This window comes from Lepidochelys kempii, chromosome 8, assembly GCF_965140285.1.
Source record: "Lepidochelys kempii isolate rLepKem1 chromosome 8, rLepKem1.hap1, whole genome shotgun sequence".
Taxonomy (NCBI): Eukaryota; Metazoa; Chordata; order Testudines; family Cheloniidae; genus Lepidochelys; species Lepidochelys kempii.
Window position 1 is genome coordinate 108,281,989 of NC_136387.1, and position 15,650 is coordinate 108,297,638.

Below are 15,650 nucleotides of genomic sequence, written 5' to 3' on the forward strand. Positions count from 1 at the left end.
CCATAGTTAATAGTTCTGCAATTTCACATTTGAGTTCTTTCAGAACTCTTGGGTGAATGCCATCTGGTCCCGGTGACTTGTTACTGTTAAGTTCATCAATTAATTCCAAAACCTCCTCTTGTGACACTTCAGTCTGTGACAATTCCTCAGATTTGTCACCTACAAAGGACGGCTCAGGTTTGGGAATCTCCTGAACATCCTCAGCCGTGAAGACTGAAATAAAGAATTCATTTAATTTCTCTACAATGATTTTATCGTCTTTAAGTGCTCCTTTTGTATCTCGAATGTCCAGGGGTCCCACTGGTTGTTTAGCAAGCTTCCTGCTTCTGATGTACTTAAAAAACATTTTGTTATTACCTTTTGAATTTTTGGCTAGCTGTTCTTCAAACTCCTTTTTTGGCTTTTCTTATAACATTTTTACACTTAATTTGGCAGTGTTTATGCTCCTTTCTATTTAGCTCATTAGGATTTGACTTCCACTTTTTAAAAGATGCCCTTTTATCTCTCACTGCTTCTTTTACATGGTTGTTAAGCCACAGTGGTTCTTTTTTAGTTCTTTTACTGTGTTTTTTAATTTGGGGCATACATTTAAGTTGGGACTCTATTATGGTGTCTTTGAAAAGTGTCCATGCAGCTTGCAGGGATTTCACTCTAGTCACTGTACCTTTTAATTTCTGTTTAACTAACCCCCTCATTTTTGCACAGTTCCCCTTTCTGAAATTAAATGCCACAGTGTCTGGCCCACCAGGGGCTTTCCCTGAACAAGCAGTGGACCGACTTTGAGAACCACTGCTCTAGTTCACCCATCTTATTATTTAGACTTCTAGCATTTGTGTACAAGCACTTTAAAAACTTGTCACTGTTTGCAAAAAGAAAAGGAGTACTTGTGGCACCTTAGAGACTAACAAATTTATTTGAGCATAAGCTTTCGTGAGCTACAGCTCACTTGTTAGTCTGTATTCGCAAAAAGAAAAGGAGTACTTGTGGCACCTTAGAGACTAACAAATTTATTTGAGCATAAGCTTTCGTGAGCTACAGCTCTGCTCAAATAAATTTGTTAGTCTCTAAGGTGCCACAAGTACTCCTTTTCTTTTTGCGAATACAGACTAACACAGCTGCTACTCTGAAACTTGTCACTGTTTATTTGTCTGCCCTTTTCTGATGTGTCAGATTCTTTTTTATGTGAATGTTTCTCATCTGATCTGGCCCATACTTTATCTTCCTCCATCCTCTCCTCCTGACTAAAACCTAGAAAATCTCTCTCAATAGACTCTCTTCTAAGAGAAGTCTCTGCCCGATCCACATGCTTCTCTGCAGCGATCGGCCTTCCCCCCATCTCTTAGTTTAAAAACTGCTCTGCAACCTTTTTAATGTGAAGTGCCAGCAGCCTGGATCCACTCTGGTTTAGGTGGAGCCCATCCTTCCTGTATAGGCTCCCCCATCCCAAAAGTTTCCCCAGTTCCTAATAAATCTAAACCCCTCCTCTCTACACCATCGTCTCATCCACTCATTGCGACTCTGAAGCGCTGCCCGCCCACCTGGCCCTGCACCTGGAACTGGAAGCATTTCTGAGAATGCCACCATAGAGTTCCTGGATTTCAGTCTCTTTCCAAGCAGCCTAAATTTGGCCTCCAGGACATCTCTCCTACCCTTCCCTATGTCATTGGTACCTACACGTACCACGACCACCGGCTCCTCCCCAGAACTACACATAAGTCTATCTAGATGCCTCGAGAGATCCGCAACCTTTGCACCAGGCAGGCAAGTCACCATACGGTTCTTCTGGTCATCACAAACTCAGCTATCTATGTTTCTAATGATCGAATCTTCCAATATTAACTCCTGCCTTTTCCTAATGACTGGGGTTCCCTCCCCTGGACAGGTAACCTCAGTGCAAGAGAATACCCCAACATCATCTGGAAGGAGGGTCCCAACTATGGGAAGGTTTCCCTCTGCTCCTGTTGGATGCTCTCTTTTCCTGAGCCTTTCATCCTCCTTAACAGTGCAGGGGCTGTCTGACTGGAGGTGGGACAAATCTACAGTGTCCCGGAAAGCCTCATCAGCATAGCTCTCTGCCTCCTTAGCTCCTCCAGTTCTGCCACCCTGGCCTCCAAAGCCCGTACATGGTCTCTGAGGGCCCGGAGCTCTTTGCACCAAATGCACACATATGCCACCAGCCTACAGGGCAGGTAATCATACATGCTACACTAAGCGCAATAAACAGGATAGTCCCCACACTGCTTGGACCTCTCTCTAGATCAGTGGTGGGCAACCTGCAGCCTGAGGGCTGCACGCAGCCCATTAGGCTAACCCGCTGTGGCCCACACCGCACAGCCTGTCTCTGTGGCCCGCACTGCTTCCCGCAGCTCCCATTGGCTAGAAACAGTGAACCGCAGCCACTGGGAGCTGTGGGCGGCCGTGCCTGAAGATGGTCAGTGTAAACAAACTGTCTCATGGCTCACCAGCGGATTACTCTGACAGGCCATGTGTGGCCCGCGGGCCGCAGTTGCCCACCACTGATCTAGATTCTCACATCCAGATGATATATAAATCTTCAGTTCTCTCTGCATAACATCTCTAAGATATGGCCTTTCTTATCCATCCACACAGCTAAAACCCGTGTCTTGACTCTTATCCTCTTCTGTCTCGATTATTGCCACATCCTCTCTGGTCCTGACAAATGCAGTCTTGTCCCACCCATATTCATTCAGAATGCTGCTGCAAAGATCATGTTCCTAGCCTATCACTTTGACCAGGTCACCCCTTTCTTTGAATCCCTCCAGTGGCTCCCCCTTCTCTTTAGCATCCAGCATAAGCTGCTGTCTTCACTTTCAAGGCCCTTCCCAGTCAATCCCACTCTAACTATCTCCTCTTGAGTCTCGTTCATTTGTCCAGTTGTCAGTGGTCTCCTCTGATCGGCCCATGATGGCCTCCATTGCCCACTTTTTACAGTTTCAGACACCTTTGTGCTTTATCCCATGCTGCCCCATACTCATGGGAGTGGCTCCCTATAGACATCTGCAAAGTCACCTCATTGTCCGCATTCAAATGTCTCTTCACAACTTTCTTTAGCCATGATGCCTACAAAAATGACAATGGTTAGGCTGCTAGTGTGCAGAGACTGCTGCTCGTCATGCTGACCACCCCTCTTTGTTTATAGTCTGCCATCTGGCTATATTTACCTCTTAGCTTATACTGAGAGTGTAAGCTTTTGCGGGGAGAGACCACCTTTCTGTTCTGTGTTTGTGCAATGCCCAGCACATTGGAATTCTGGTCCATGAGCTATTACCAGCAGGAGAGTGAGTTTGTGTGTGTATGGGGGTGGGGGTGTGTGAGAAAACCTGGATTTGTGCTGGAAATGGCCCACCTTGATTATCATGCACATTGTAGGGAGAGTGGTCACTTTGGATGAGCTATTACCAGCAGGATAGTGAGTTTGTGTGTGTGGTTTTTGGGAGGGGGGTGAGGGGGTGAGAGAACCTGGATTTGTGCAGGAAATGGCCCAACTTGATTATCATGCACATTGTGTAGAGAGTTGTCACTTTGAATGGGCTATCACCAGCAGGAGAGTGAATTTGTGCGGTGGGATGGAGGGTGAGAAAACCTGGATTTGTGCTGGAAATGGCCCAACCTGATGATCACTTTAGATAAGCTATTACCAGCAGGACAGTGGGGTGGGAGGAGGTATTGTTTCATATTCTCTGTGTGTATATAAAGTCTGCTGCAGTTTCCACGGTATGCATCTGATGAAGTGAGCTGTAGCTCACGAAAGCTCATGCTCAAATAAATTGGTTAGTCTCTAAGGTGCCACAAGGACTCCTTTTCTTTTTGCGAATACAGACTAACACGGCTGTTACTCTGAAAACTGGTCCATGACTAGAGCCCTTAAGCACAATACAAATAATAAGAATAAAGTTTGGCAAAGTTATAAGCGCCTCATAACAGGGTCTTACAATGGAAAGTGTCAGGCAACCTTAACTACAGGCATCGCTACCTATGTTCCTATCATAAACATACCCGGCATTGTAGTATCTAGGCAGTAAGATTTGAGTCTGAGCATGGGGGTGAGAATCCAACACTCATGGTTGCTAGTTACTTAACACTAAGGGCTGCTTAGCACCCTTCAGGCTCTGGCCCTTGTTGGGGACAATGCAGAGTCATGCTGCCCAGAGCCCATCAGCATGCACGTATGCAATTGGGGTGGCTAGTACTGCTTGGCCCTTGCACTTGGGAACATAGGGACCAGCCCTTGTGCAACAGTTGGGATGGGGGGAAGACTTCTTGTGCTATCCCCATCCCAAGGGGAACCCAAGCATTAATCAGCTGCTGTGTCGTTCCTTGTAGCAACTTTAAAGTATAGATGCTTCCGGGATCAGTACACAGTCCCCTAAGCTGTGCCCAGGCGGATTACTCAGCAGCTAATCAGTAACAGGGTATGATGTTTTACAGGCAGATTTTCCAGCTTCCTAGACCTTTGGCCATAAAAGCATTGGGCCTGAGAGTATGTCTACACAACAAAGGAAAACCCTGTGGCTGGCCTGTGCCAGCCAACTTGTGCTCATGGGGTGTTTCATTGCTATGTAGACTTCTGGGGTCAGGGACCCTGCAGGGTGGGAGGGTCTCAGAACTCGGGCTCCAGCCCAAGCCTGAAAGTCTACAGAGCAACGGAACAGCCCCGCAGCCCGAGCCAGAGTTGGTTGGCACAGGGCAGCCATGGGTTTTCCTTTGCTGTGTAGACAGACCCTGAGTCTCTGCTCCATGCTGTGCTGCTGGTCCAGATGTAAGACTCAAGCTTGTTGCTGATCTCCAGACCCAGTCTACAGAGGCATCTGCCTGCAAAGCTGCTAGTATCTCTGTCCCCAGGGCCCTGTATCCCGGTGCTGGGGAGCAGTCTCATCTCAGCAGGCTCATGTGGTGTGAATGGTGTGCATTCACACCAGAAACTGCCTCCCTCCCCACAAACCTTCCTGATCAACAAACGCTAGTTGGCCCTGGCTAAGAGTCCTACACCAAATTGCCACAGCTAAGAGCATGTTACATTGTCTAGGTCTGTCATCTCAGACTTGAGCTGCTCTCCTGGGGCCTCAGGTTGTTTTCAGCTACTGCATCCATATTCCACTTAGCTGAATGGCCGGGAGTCCTTGTACAGTCCCCTCATGGCCAGACGCAGTGTAACCACTCCTGGTTGGGCTAGTGCCCCCGTGGACAGTCACTTCAGTAACTCAATCACTCCGGCGCTGTGATGGTTTCTCTGCCAGGTCACATGGCCCTCCAGGCAACTTACAGTCTTTAGTTCCCCCTTTCTGGGGTCACCATTGACCAGAATGAAGTCCAAAATGTCCTTGACAGAAACAAAACCCTCCTGCTGGCTCTGGGGTTATTGCTCAGCTTCTTCCCAGTTGGAGCAGGGCCGCCCCATGGATCCCTGCCTGCCTGGAGAGCATTTCCCCGACAACTCAGGGGCCTTCGGCTCCCTGCAGTCTCTATGAATATTGTGGCAGTTTCCTGGGCTTCCCCCCTTTCACTGCCTCTTATTGCTCTGAGCTTCCGGCCTTTCCTGGAACCTCCCTCCAGCTCCTTCCCCAATGGACTTTATTGCTATTTAAAACTGGCTGGTTTTACACAGGAATCACCGGATTCCCTCAGGTGGGCCCCATTCTGCAATCTCTCCATTCTGATACAGTCTGGCACTCGTCACTGAATGTACTGTAACAAGGTGGGTAGCTATCACCCTGACTCAAGTGCTGCTGGCCTAAGTCTCTCAGACACCTCTGCAGTGGTGTCAGCTTAGTGGGTAATTTCTTACCTCCTGCTCCGTGACAGGACCATAATTCGTACAGGGCCAGGGTGCGACCAAGGAACTAGGAGCAAACCCACAAGCCAGTAAAGACTTGAGTTAGAACCGCCATCCAGTTAGAACAAGGAACTAGCTGAAATGTACCAGACCAAGCTGCCCTGGACAGAAATAAAAGGGTCCAAGACAAACTCTCCAGCAGGGACCCGTCCTCAATGACCTGCCCAAAGCAGAGAAGCTTGTGATGTGCCCCACGCTGAGCCTCACCCCTCAAAAAGAGCCCTGAGCTCAGGAAGGGGATATATCCTTAGAGCCCAGGCAATGGAGGAACTCACATATGCTCCTTTGCAACAGCAAGGCTAGTCTTTTCTAGCTGTTCAATGCCACTTTCGTGGCCCCATCAGCTCTGGGCTTCCCAAAGTCCTGTGATTTCTGAGGCCATCCTGGAAATCAGCCCACAGCCAGACTCCCCCGCTGACCTAATGAGGTTTGACCTGGTCACTAGAAGCTCTGCCCTTAGCCAAGGTACCTTTGGTAGTTCAGCTGCTCAAATACCATTCTCTGGCCTCTGAGTGCTAACGGCCTCAGGAGGCAGCGTAACTCTGGCCTGTCCAGTGCTATTGCATTTTGCACGCCCACACGTATGCTCAGCCATTGCCAGACTGATGTCGCATGCCCAGACTCCTCAGGGAACACTTGGGGCAGGCCTGCAGTTTTTGCAGCCACTTACCATTCCGGCTGTTATGCACATAGACCACCCTGGCCTGCTCCATCTGGGTCCTCCCCAAGCAGTATAAAATCCCCACCAGATCTGCCATTGAAAAGCCTCTGGCTTGGACCTCATTGCTGCGATTCCTGTAGTTCTGGAACTTTGTGTTGGGATGAGTCATCACTATTTTATTGTCCCTCTCGATCTGGAGGTAGCTCACAGCTCGCTCGCCCATCACACAGGAGAGGTAGAAGCTGGTGTGAGATGGACTTTGCACATTGGCGACCAGAGTAATGTCCAGAATGGCAGCTGTGCAGGAGGGATGAGATCGAGAGAGAGCATGTGAGGAGCCACGGTCCAGACACAGCACAGCAGAACACAGCCTTTAGCTCTCCTGGGTCTCAACCTGCCCCTGTCTCTTAGACATGAACCTTCAAGTCAGACCCAGAACACCTTTGACATCTAGCCTGGCTGCAGGTGACTGCGTGGCTGAGCGGGACCGACTGCCAGCACATGGCTAGGCCTGATCCAGTGCGAGAACAATGAAAAAGTGAGGATCTCTGGGTAGGGCACATTTCCTGCAGCATCAATGGGACCCAGGGCTGTTCCCTGCCCTTGCCCTGCCAGCCAGAGCGGGGCCTTCCCCTCTCTCTTTTGACTGTGGCTCTCCCACTAGGATGTGCCTACTGGTGAGCTGGGTCATGGCAGTTGCTATTACAAGCCATGTGACCCAGCCATAAAATCTCTGTTGTTTTCTCCCCAAAAGCTTCTGCTCCCTGCCCCGAACCATAGTGCACTCTAACTGGGAGGGGAGAGGGAGAGTGGGGGAGGGGGACTAGAACAGTGCACCTGCCCCAGCCTGATGCCTCTTGGATGGTTCAGCAGACAGTCCAGATGGTGAGAGTAGCAACAGGGAAAATTCTGGCCTTCTTTCTAATGAAGCCCATTCTTTAGTGGCCCAGCATTGACACACATGTGGCATCAGTGGGGAAGGGGATTTCTCTAGGGTCCAAAGTCAGAGCTCCCCTTTAACCCAGGATCCTTGTCCCATCATCCAGGAACTGCTGAAGGGCCCCATCTAAGGGTGAGACAGACAGAGGTGAAGGGAGTCTGCTGTCCCAGAGCCTCGGCACTGCACCCTGCTAGTTCAGCTAGTTGGTTCGGGAGCCATGCTGGTCACTGCCTCTTTCCAGCTGTTAAGACCTTGGGAGTCCCAAATAGAATAATTTTCCTTGCCGCCCTTTCAGCCCCATTTCTCCAACCATGCACCCTCCAGAGCAGCTAACCTGTGCTTCATCACCATTCCTAGACCATTCTGCAGGGACCTCGCCCCAGCGCAGCTGCAGCATTACAACTGCATGGCCCGAAGCAGACTTTATGGAGACTGATCACCCCTGGCTGTGCAATGGACAAGCCCCTGGAAATTCTTTGGGGAATCAGTGCAGATGCCATGGGTTTCCCACTAGGGGAAAGAAATTTACCTGTCAGGCGCAGGAGGAGGAAAAGAAGATACAACTCCTGGAATCTCATGGCCCTGAAGTGCGTCCTGAATCTGCCCAGTGTCAGGAAAGCCCAAACATGCCCGACGGGAGAGAGACCGAGCTGGCCGAGGAGGCGGTCCCCCTGTCCGGTGGGTTCCCTTTAGATTTTAGTTCCAGTCACAGTGACGGGGGCAGAAGTCCAGGAAGGAAATGGTGCTGCTCATATCAGAGACACAGCGAGAGAGAAGCTTCCCCTTCCCTAACTGGAAAACACTGTTCCCAGTCACCCGGCTCAGATCCTTTTGGAATCTCAGCAGGATGCTGGCGGCTGGTCTACTCGGAGGCAGATTCCAGCATGAGCGGAATGCAGCACAAACAGAAAGTCTCTGTGAGCAGAGGTATCCCAGGTCTGGTTCCAGGCTGCTGATCTGTCAGGGTAACTAGGGCCCTGCCCAGAATTCTCAAAGCGTGTTCCAGCGTCCCTGGGGTTCAAGCTGCTCCTCCAATCATGCGTCGTTTGCATCCACATCCATGACAAGAGGTGACATGGACGTCTGCTTCCTCTCGTACAGTGGCAGGCGCATTCTGGAGCCAGACCGAGCAGCTCAGTGCCCTTGAACTCCAAGCAAACTCATCCGCGAGTAAGGCAGCTGGTGCCAGAGGAACTGTGGAGGGCCCAATGTGAATAATGTCTGTGGGAAGGACTCTCCCAGACAGGGCTGAGCTGGGGGAGGGGAGAGTATCTGGTGGAGGAATCCCAACAGCAGTGAAATGAAACCCTGTTTCCCGTGCAGCATTTCCTGCTCTCCACCCATTGTTCTAACCTGACTCTAGGAGAAGGAGAGTAATGTGTGGCATGGTCCGAGAAGCCACACAGGTGCTGTTCCTTAGGGATGGATAGATCTGGAATGCAAAGACTGCAAATCCTTTTGCATTTCAGGCAGCTTCCCTTCTGCAAGCTCCCCGAGCCCCAGCTCTGTGGGTAGGGTGCTATGAGTCAGCCCACCAGGAAACACATTCACCAAAATGACAGAGGAGAGGGAATTGGTGCCTGGCTGTACTACTGTAAACAGACACTTTAACATGGATTTAAAGAAAGACTGAGAAATCGAGACGGTTCAGGGAAGAGCCACAAGTGACTGGAGGTCTGGAAAAGACACCTCACAGTGAGGTACTTAAGGGGCTCAATCTATTTGGCTTATTTGAAGGATGGTAAGAGGTGACTTGATTACAGTCTAAAGCAACTTCACAGGCAGAAGATATCTGACATCAGGGGACTTGTTGATCAGGGAGACCAAGGCAGAAGGAGATCCAAGCTTAAGAGCTGAAGTTAGACACACTCAAACTGAATCATGAATAAGAGAAGCTTCCAATGTTATTACCATCTTCTTTGTATCCCTTAACACCACAGGGCCACCTGTAGCAGCTTACATAAAACATGCTTCCCAGCACACCTTTCTACCTGTCTGCTCAGAATATCAATTACCTAAACATTCAGAAGTACAATACAGAATTAGAAAGCAGATGTGTAGACATCACAATCTGCCACAGCTGCATTCCATAAGCACTGGACAGTCCAGATCCATTGGATTAATGTTGACAAGGAGCTAAGGATGGGTGCAAGGTCTCCAGAGCCAGTGTGGAGTCCCCTTGCCTTCTGTGGATCTGCCAAGATCCATGGGGTTCAAGGTGGAACTGTGGCACATTCAATATTGGATGATTTGGGGGAAACTTGATGAAAGGCTCATCACAGCATTCTCCTCCCCCTTAGTCTCCCTCTCCAGAGTTTCCCATGCAGGGAGGTGAGTAATCTAGGGGTAAATAATTCAGTAACTTGGTCCTGAATTTCTAGAAATGACTATGAATTACTAAATATTACTATTTGCAGTGTTATTACAGATTCCTCACAGAGTGGATGAATTCTTACACCACTCTTAGGAAATTAATGGACTTATTTTAAATAATACGTTTCTTTGATTATCATTCCATAACCAATGTGTACAGAATACCACACATCCAGAGAGGTGTTAATTTCAACAACGGGCACCCACAGTGCAGTGTCATGGATTCTGCGCCTGGTCGCAAAGATGAACCCAGTCTGAAAACTATAAACAGTCTGAAAATCAGTGAAAGAACAGAGAAGGGGAAATTGGAGGCAGTGTGCCCAGCTCAGTGCAGGTGCCTTGTCTGGCCACAGTGAGAATGTCAGGGAATGCTGGAATGTGTAATCATCGGTTGAAAAGTGAGTGTAGACTGTGTACAAACAGTTACACAACCACATGGGCTGGACTTGCTCTGAACAGGATTAGCTGTTGCAGTGATCAAAATGCCTGTGTCCCATCTTGCTACATTCTGGGGCTTGGATTCCTACGAGGCCCATTGCAGACACAGACATTAGACCTCTAACTCTACCAAACTGTATCCAAGAGTCGATGCTCCTGGATGGCCTTGGGGAAAGGTTCCAAGCATTGTTTTTTCTTGGTGTAAGGGCCACTTGAAACTTAGCTGCCTGATTTGAAACCTTATGAGTGGTGACCTAGTGCTTTCATTACATGAGATTAAAAGAGCTGGACTGGGATCAGAAGGGTGGGGGATGCTGAGGAGAGAACAATAGAAATTGTATGCCTGGGTAAACATGTTTGGGAGGACGTTTAAAGCAGCAGAAAACCCAACTCTCCTTCACCGATTTCCAGCCCTCCTCTCCTTACCACATTTTACAAACTTCAGCTATACATAGAAGGCTAAAAACCTAACTTGTTTCAAGACTGAGCTTGATCAAGTGTCTAAAGGGGATGGTAAGATGAGACTGCCTGAACCCACGACATGTACAGGGAATACAGGGACTTGACAACTGCTGGTGTTGTTACATAGTGCTACCATGATATGGGTGCCCGCCATCGTGCCTGTGCTCACTTTATTCAGATCATGAAGGTTGAGGAGATTGCTGCTAGCAAGTGCCGTAGACCTGCAGTCAAGCAATTCCATGATTCGAAAATCAAGTTCCCTTTGCCACACAGAGTTCTGCGTCGTCAGCACAAACCACGTTTCACTACCAAGAGACCAAAGACATTCTTCTAAATGCAATAACATTCTGTTTGTTCTGTGTTACAATAAAATTCTTATTGGAGAAAAAAAAATGACATGCAGCCAATCTGTGACTGCTAGCAGCAAATATCTCCAACTGCTGGCACTGGGACACTAGAGGGAGGAGGACTCTGAGTTACTACAGAGAATCCTTTCCAAGGTGTCTGGCTGGTGGGTCTTGCCCACATGCTCAGGGTCTAACTGATCGCCACATTTGGGGTAGGGAAGGAATTTCCCCCCAGGTCAGATTGGCAGAGATCCTGGGGGGTTTTAGCCTTTTCTGCAGCACGGGCCACTTGCAGGTTTACACTGGTATAAATGGTGGATTCTCTGTAACTTGAGGTCTTTAAACCATGATATGAGGACTTCAGTAACTCAGCCAGAGGTTAGGGATCTCTTACAGGAGTGGGTGGGCGAGGTTCTGTGGTCTGCATTGTGCAGGAGGTCAGACTAGATGATCAGGATGGTTCCTTTTGGCTTTAAAGTCTATGAGTCTAAGAGGCAACAGGTGCACAACAAACAGCTAAGCTCATTGCGTGCAATGCCTCAGCACTGCACCACACATTACAGAACCCACAGTGCATCGTGCAAGACTTCGAACTGTACAACACCCAACAGTACACACAGGCCTACAGAAAACACTAAGTGACTCCCAGAAAAGGGATTGCACGCTTGCGGTTAATCCCATGTACTACAGCCTATCCTAGGGAAAAGCACCATCAATCTTCAGCCGATAAACGTCACACACTGTTGTTACCCACCGAACTCTGAACTGTTCCCATGTGAAACCTAATGCTGTCTGGGCAAAAATCCTGTTAACGAGCTTTGTGTTTGAGTTTGTCCTGAACCTATAGGACATCCTGCTAAAGATCTAAAGAAAACATGCACAGGAACGGGAAATCCATTCATTGTTTCCGCCTATTTACACTGCACTCAGGGGAGGCACATGCCCCCGCAGCAAAGCGTCCATGGCGTGATTAAAGCAGACCCAGGCTCTGCTGCACCATTGCCAGCTCTTCACAGTGTCCTGGGAAGGAGCCCACAGTCTCCCATTGCTAACACTGCACATATGCTAGCGCCCCTCAGCGATGGAAACAGCACATCCAGTGTGTGCTCTGTTTAGAACACATGGACGCCTGACAGAGACGGCCCCTGCGCACAGCCTGAAAAATAGTCATGCTGTTTAGTCGATTTAAGTCCATTTATCAACATTAAGTGGGCCAGGACTCTATTTGGAAAACACACAGAACATTCTGGGCACTACCGTAATCAAATAATTACTATTGATTAGTATGGTGTGCTACAGCATGGCCAGAGGGCAGCAGGAGACTGTTAGACAGGAGCCTTATTCCCTGTCAATTAATTAAAGCACCTGAAGCCACTCACCTGATAAAACCCCACTGCTTCAATCAGAGAAGGGAAGGAGTTGAAGCAGAGTGGATTGGTGTCGGAGTAGAGAGCAGTTTGGAGAAGTGCTGCAGTGGGCTAAGAAGACCAAGACCCTAGGTAAAGGGACACCTGGTTCGTGCAGACGGAGGGCAGGAAGGGAAGTAGCCCGGGGAAGGAACCGCTAGTTCAAGCGGTTTACTGCTATCCCTAGGGCCCCTGGGCTGGGACCTGGAGTAGAGGGCGGGCCTGGGTCCCTCCCTCTCCACTCCCCTCCTCTAGGACACTAGTGGGGCAGTTAATATCCCAGTTCAGGGGCGAGAAATGGTGCCCGGAACCCTCCCAAAGAAGAGAAAGTGCGAGACCCATCAAAGTAGTGCCAGCAATTTGCCACAATTGATAAAGGACCACGAACATACATCACTTCCATATGGAAGAAAGATACCCTAAATCACTCAACTGGATGCATGTGTCAACTGAGTAACCATTGTGACAGGTTAGACTCCCCTGTCCGAGATGCCAGCTGATGTACTGGGGTTTCACTGAGCCCCTCCTGCTCCACCAGCCAGGATTCCCTCTCCCTGTTTTGCTGAATTAGGCTCTTCGGGCTCTTGCAGCACACACCTACAGGTATAGAATCATAGAAAACTAGGATTGGAAGAGACCTCAGAAGGTCATCCAGTCCAAACCACTGCTCAAAGCAAGACCAACACCAACTAAATCATCCGAGCCAGGGCTTTGTCAAGCTGGGCCTTAAAAACCTCGAAGGAAGGAGATTCCACCACCCCCCTAGGTAACGCATTCCAGTGTTTCACCACCCTCCTAGTGAAATAGTGTTTCCTAATATCCAACCTAGACCTCCCCCACTGCAACCTGACACCATTGCTCCTTGTTCTGTCATCTGCTACCACTGAGAACAGCTCACCCCCACTAACCACAATGTGATGAATGAATAAAAAGCCTTTTCTATTCAATCCATTAAGTTTTATTATACTCACAAACATAGAGACAGCAAAGAAAAGTAAGATAACCTGGGGAAAAATGGCGAACAACATGGGGGTGGAGGGAGAACAAGGACAGCTTGCTTACAATCGCACTGCAGTAACAATCAAAGGTGTGGGAATGGGTGCCTTCTAGTCCTTGTATCCTCCCCTGGAGTGGAGTGCAAGGGATACTGGACCCCCCCTCACACACACCCCCGCGACATCCTAGGATGTCTGGGAGGGGAGGATGTTGGATTTGGCGAGGATGGCAGCAGGTTCAGCATAGGCTGCAGAGGGACTCTAGCATCCAGCTGCCTTTCTTGAACCTCAACCAGATGCCTCGACATGTCTGTTGGCTCCCTTATAATCCACAGCATCTTGTCCTGCGTGTCACGCTTGTGTTCTCCGCATGCTCTCCTATCCTTGCTGTCCTTGTGCAGGCTGTTAGACAGTGCAATGCTCCATGTGCTGAGCTCCATCTTGTCACTCTCAGAGGTGTGCATTATTAACTCACTGAACACGGCCTCCCGAGTCTTCTTTTTCCGCCTTCTAATCTGAGAAAGTCTCTGTCTCGGTGTGGAGGATGTGCTGACGGACAAGGTTTCAGCTGCAAGGAATGGAGAGCACAAGGATAGCACTGACAGTGCATACATTGTTTCTGGTGCAAGGTTAATTCTTTTAACACCCCTCAATGCACTTCCCTGCAAGCCACAATGTAATCACAATCACAAGAGTCATTTTGCTGCTCCAGCCATGGTGAGTAAAGCCACGAGGCACGGGCAAGAGGTCTTATGCTGCTGCTTTTGTGAAGACATCCTTGGAATCACTGGTTCTGACCTCATAAAAGCCCCCTTTCCCCAAGCAACCTGCATAGTGCTTGAAGACAGGCACCAGTGTAAAGCCCCCCAAATAGTTTGATTGTTACAAAAGTGGCACCGGGTTTGGGGGAAGGGAGACAAACAGGAAGTACCTCCCACAAAATTTTTTTTTAAATGCCTGGTTGCAATACACGGTGATCCCTTCCAACCATAGCCAGGGCACACTCAGGAAAGTGTGGTTGTGTGACCCAGAATTCACCAAAAGGGCAGATTACTTGTTGAGTTGCTTGCGGTTTAAAGGCTAGCATTTAAAACTTCCCCCGTTTCCCCTCGCTGACCATATACGATATCACTCTCCTGAGGGTGACAGAGGCAGAAAGGGAGCAGATGCTGCAAGCGTCTGGGTAGAGACCTGGTCCTTGTGCTGCAATGATGCCAGAAGAGTTAATACTGGAGTGGCGTGGGAAAGTGTCCTACCGTCATGGATGAAATAAGGCAGCCCTTCCCAGAAACCTTCTGCAAAGCATTGCAGAGTACCTCCATGAAAGCCTCCCAGAGATCTCCATGGATGATCCCAGGGCCATCCCCATGCACATAAACAGTCTTTTTCGGAGAGCACCCTCTGCGTAGCTGGAGTGGCCACCGATAACCACTATACCTTTTTTTTTGTTCAGATTCAACATTAAAAAAATAGCATGTAACCCCTACAGTTTGACTGGAAATGTGGACTCCCCAGAGGTGCCTTCCCCAGCATCACCGCCAACAACTGGTTCTGTGAGGGGATAGGCTCCAGAGTTAAAAAAAGTTCTTGGCTGTCGAGGAGAACGGATCCTCTGCTTGCCTGCCTCGCATTCTTCTCCTCCTCCTCCTCAACAACGTCCTCCTTGTTGTTGCTCGAGGTCGCCCGGGACTCCTGAAAGGTATCCACGGAGCATTTTGTGGTAGTGGTGGGGTTGCCGCTGAGAACTGCATGCAGCTCCTCATAGAAGCGGCGTGCCTGTGGCTCAGAACCAGAGTGACTGTTCGTCTTCCTTGTCTTCTGGTACGCTTGCCGAAGCTCATTTATTTTCATGCGGCACTGCTGCGTGTCCCTGATGTAGCCCTTCTCCCTCATGCCCCGTGCAATTTTGGCATAGATGTTAACGTTTCTTCTGCTGGATCAGAGCTCTGCCTGCACAGACTCTTCTCCCCATAGGTGGGGAGTTTCTAATCTTCTGGGGGGTGCTCCCCCCCGGCTTTGCCCAGGCCCTTCCCCCACTCCACCCCTTCCCCCAGTGCCCCAACCCTGCCCTGCTTCTTCCCACCCCTGTTCTGTCCCCTGCCCCGAGTGAGCTGCACCCTCACCCCTTCTCCCTCCCCTCAATGTCTCCTGACACTGCAAAACAGCTGATCCGT

At 49.4% G+C, this 15,650-nt stretch overlaps 1 protein-coding gene across 2 annotated transcripts in view; it reads right to left on the reverse strand.

The window, feature by feature from the left end:
- The window catches only part of TIE1 (tyrosine kinase with immunoglobulin like and EGF like domains 1), a 49,579-nt gene extending 40,790 nt beyond the window's left edge, over positions 1-8,789 (reverse strand). For both annotated transcript variants that reach the window (XM_073358031.2, XM_073358030.2), the window contains exons 1-2: positions 7,985-8,789; positions 6,525-6,812 (exon numbers count right to left, since the gene is read on the reverse strand). In XM_073358031.2, the coding sequence (XP_073214132.1) occupies positions 6,525-6,812; positions 7,985-8,033 (337 nt within the window). In that variant the 5' untranslated portion in view covers positions 8,034-8,789. The remainder of the gene's footprint in view (positions 1-6,524; positions 6,813-7,984) is intronic.
- Positions 8,790-15,650: the final 6,861 nt, after the last annotated feature.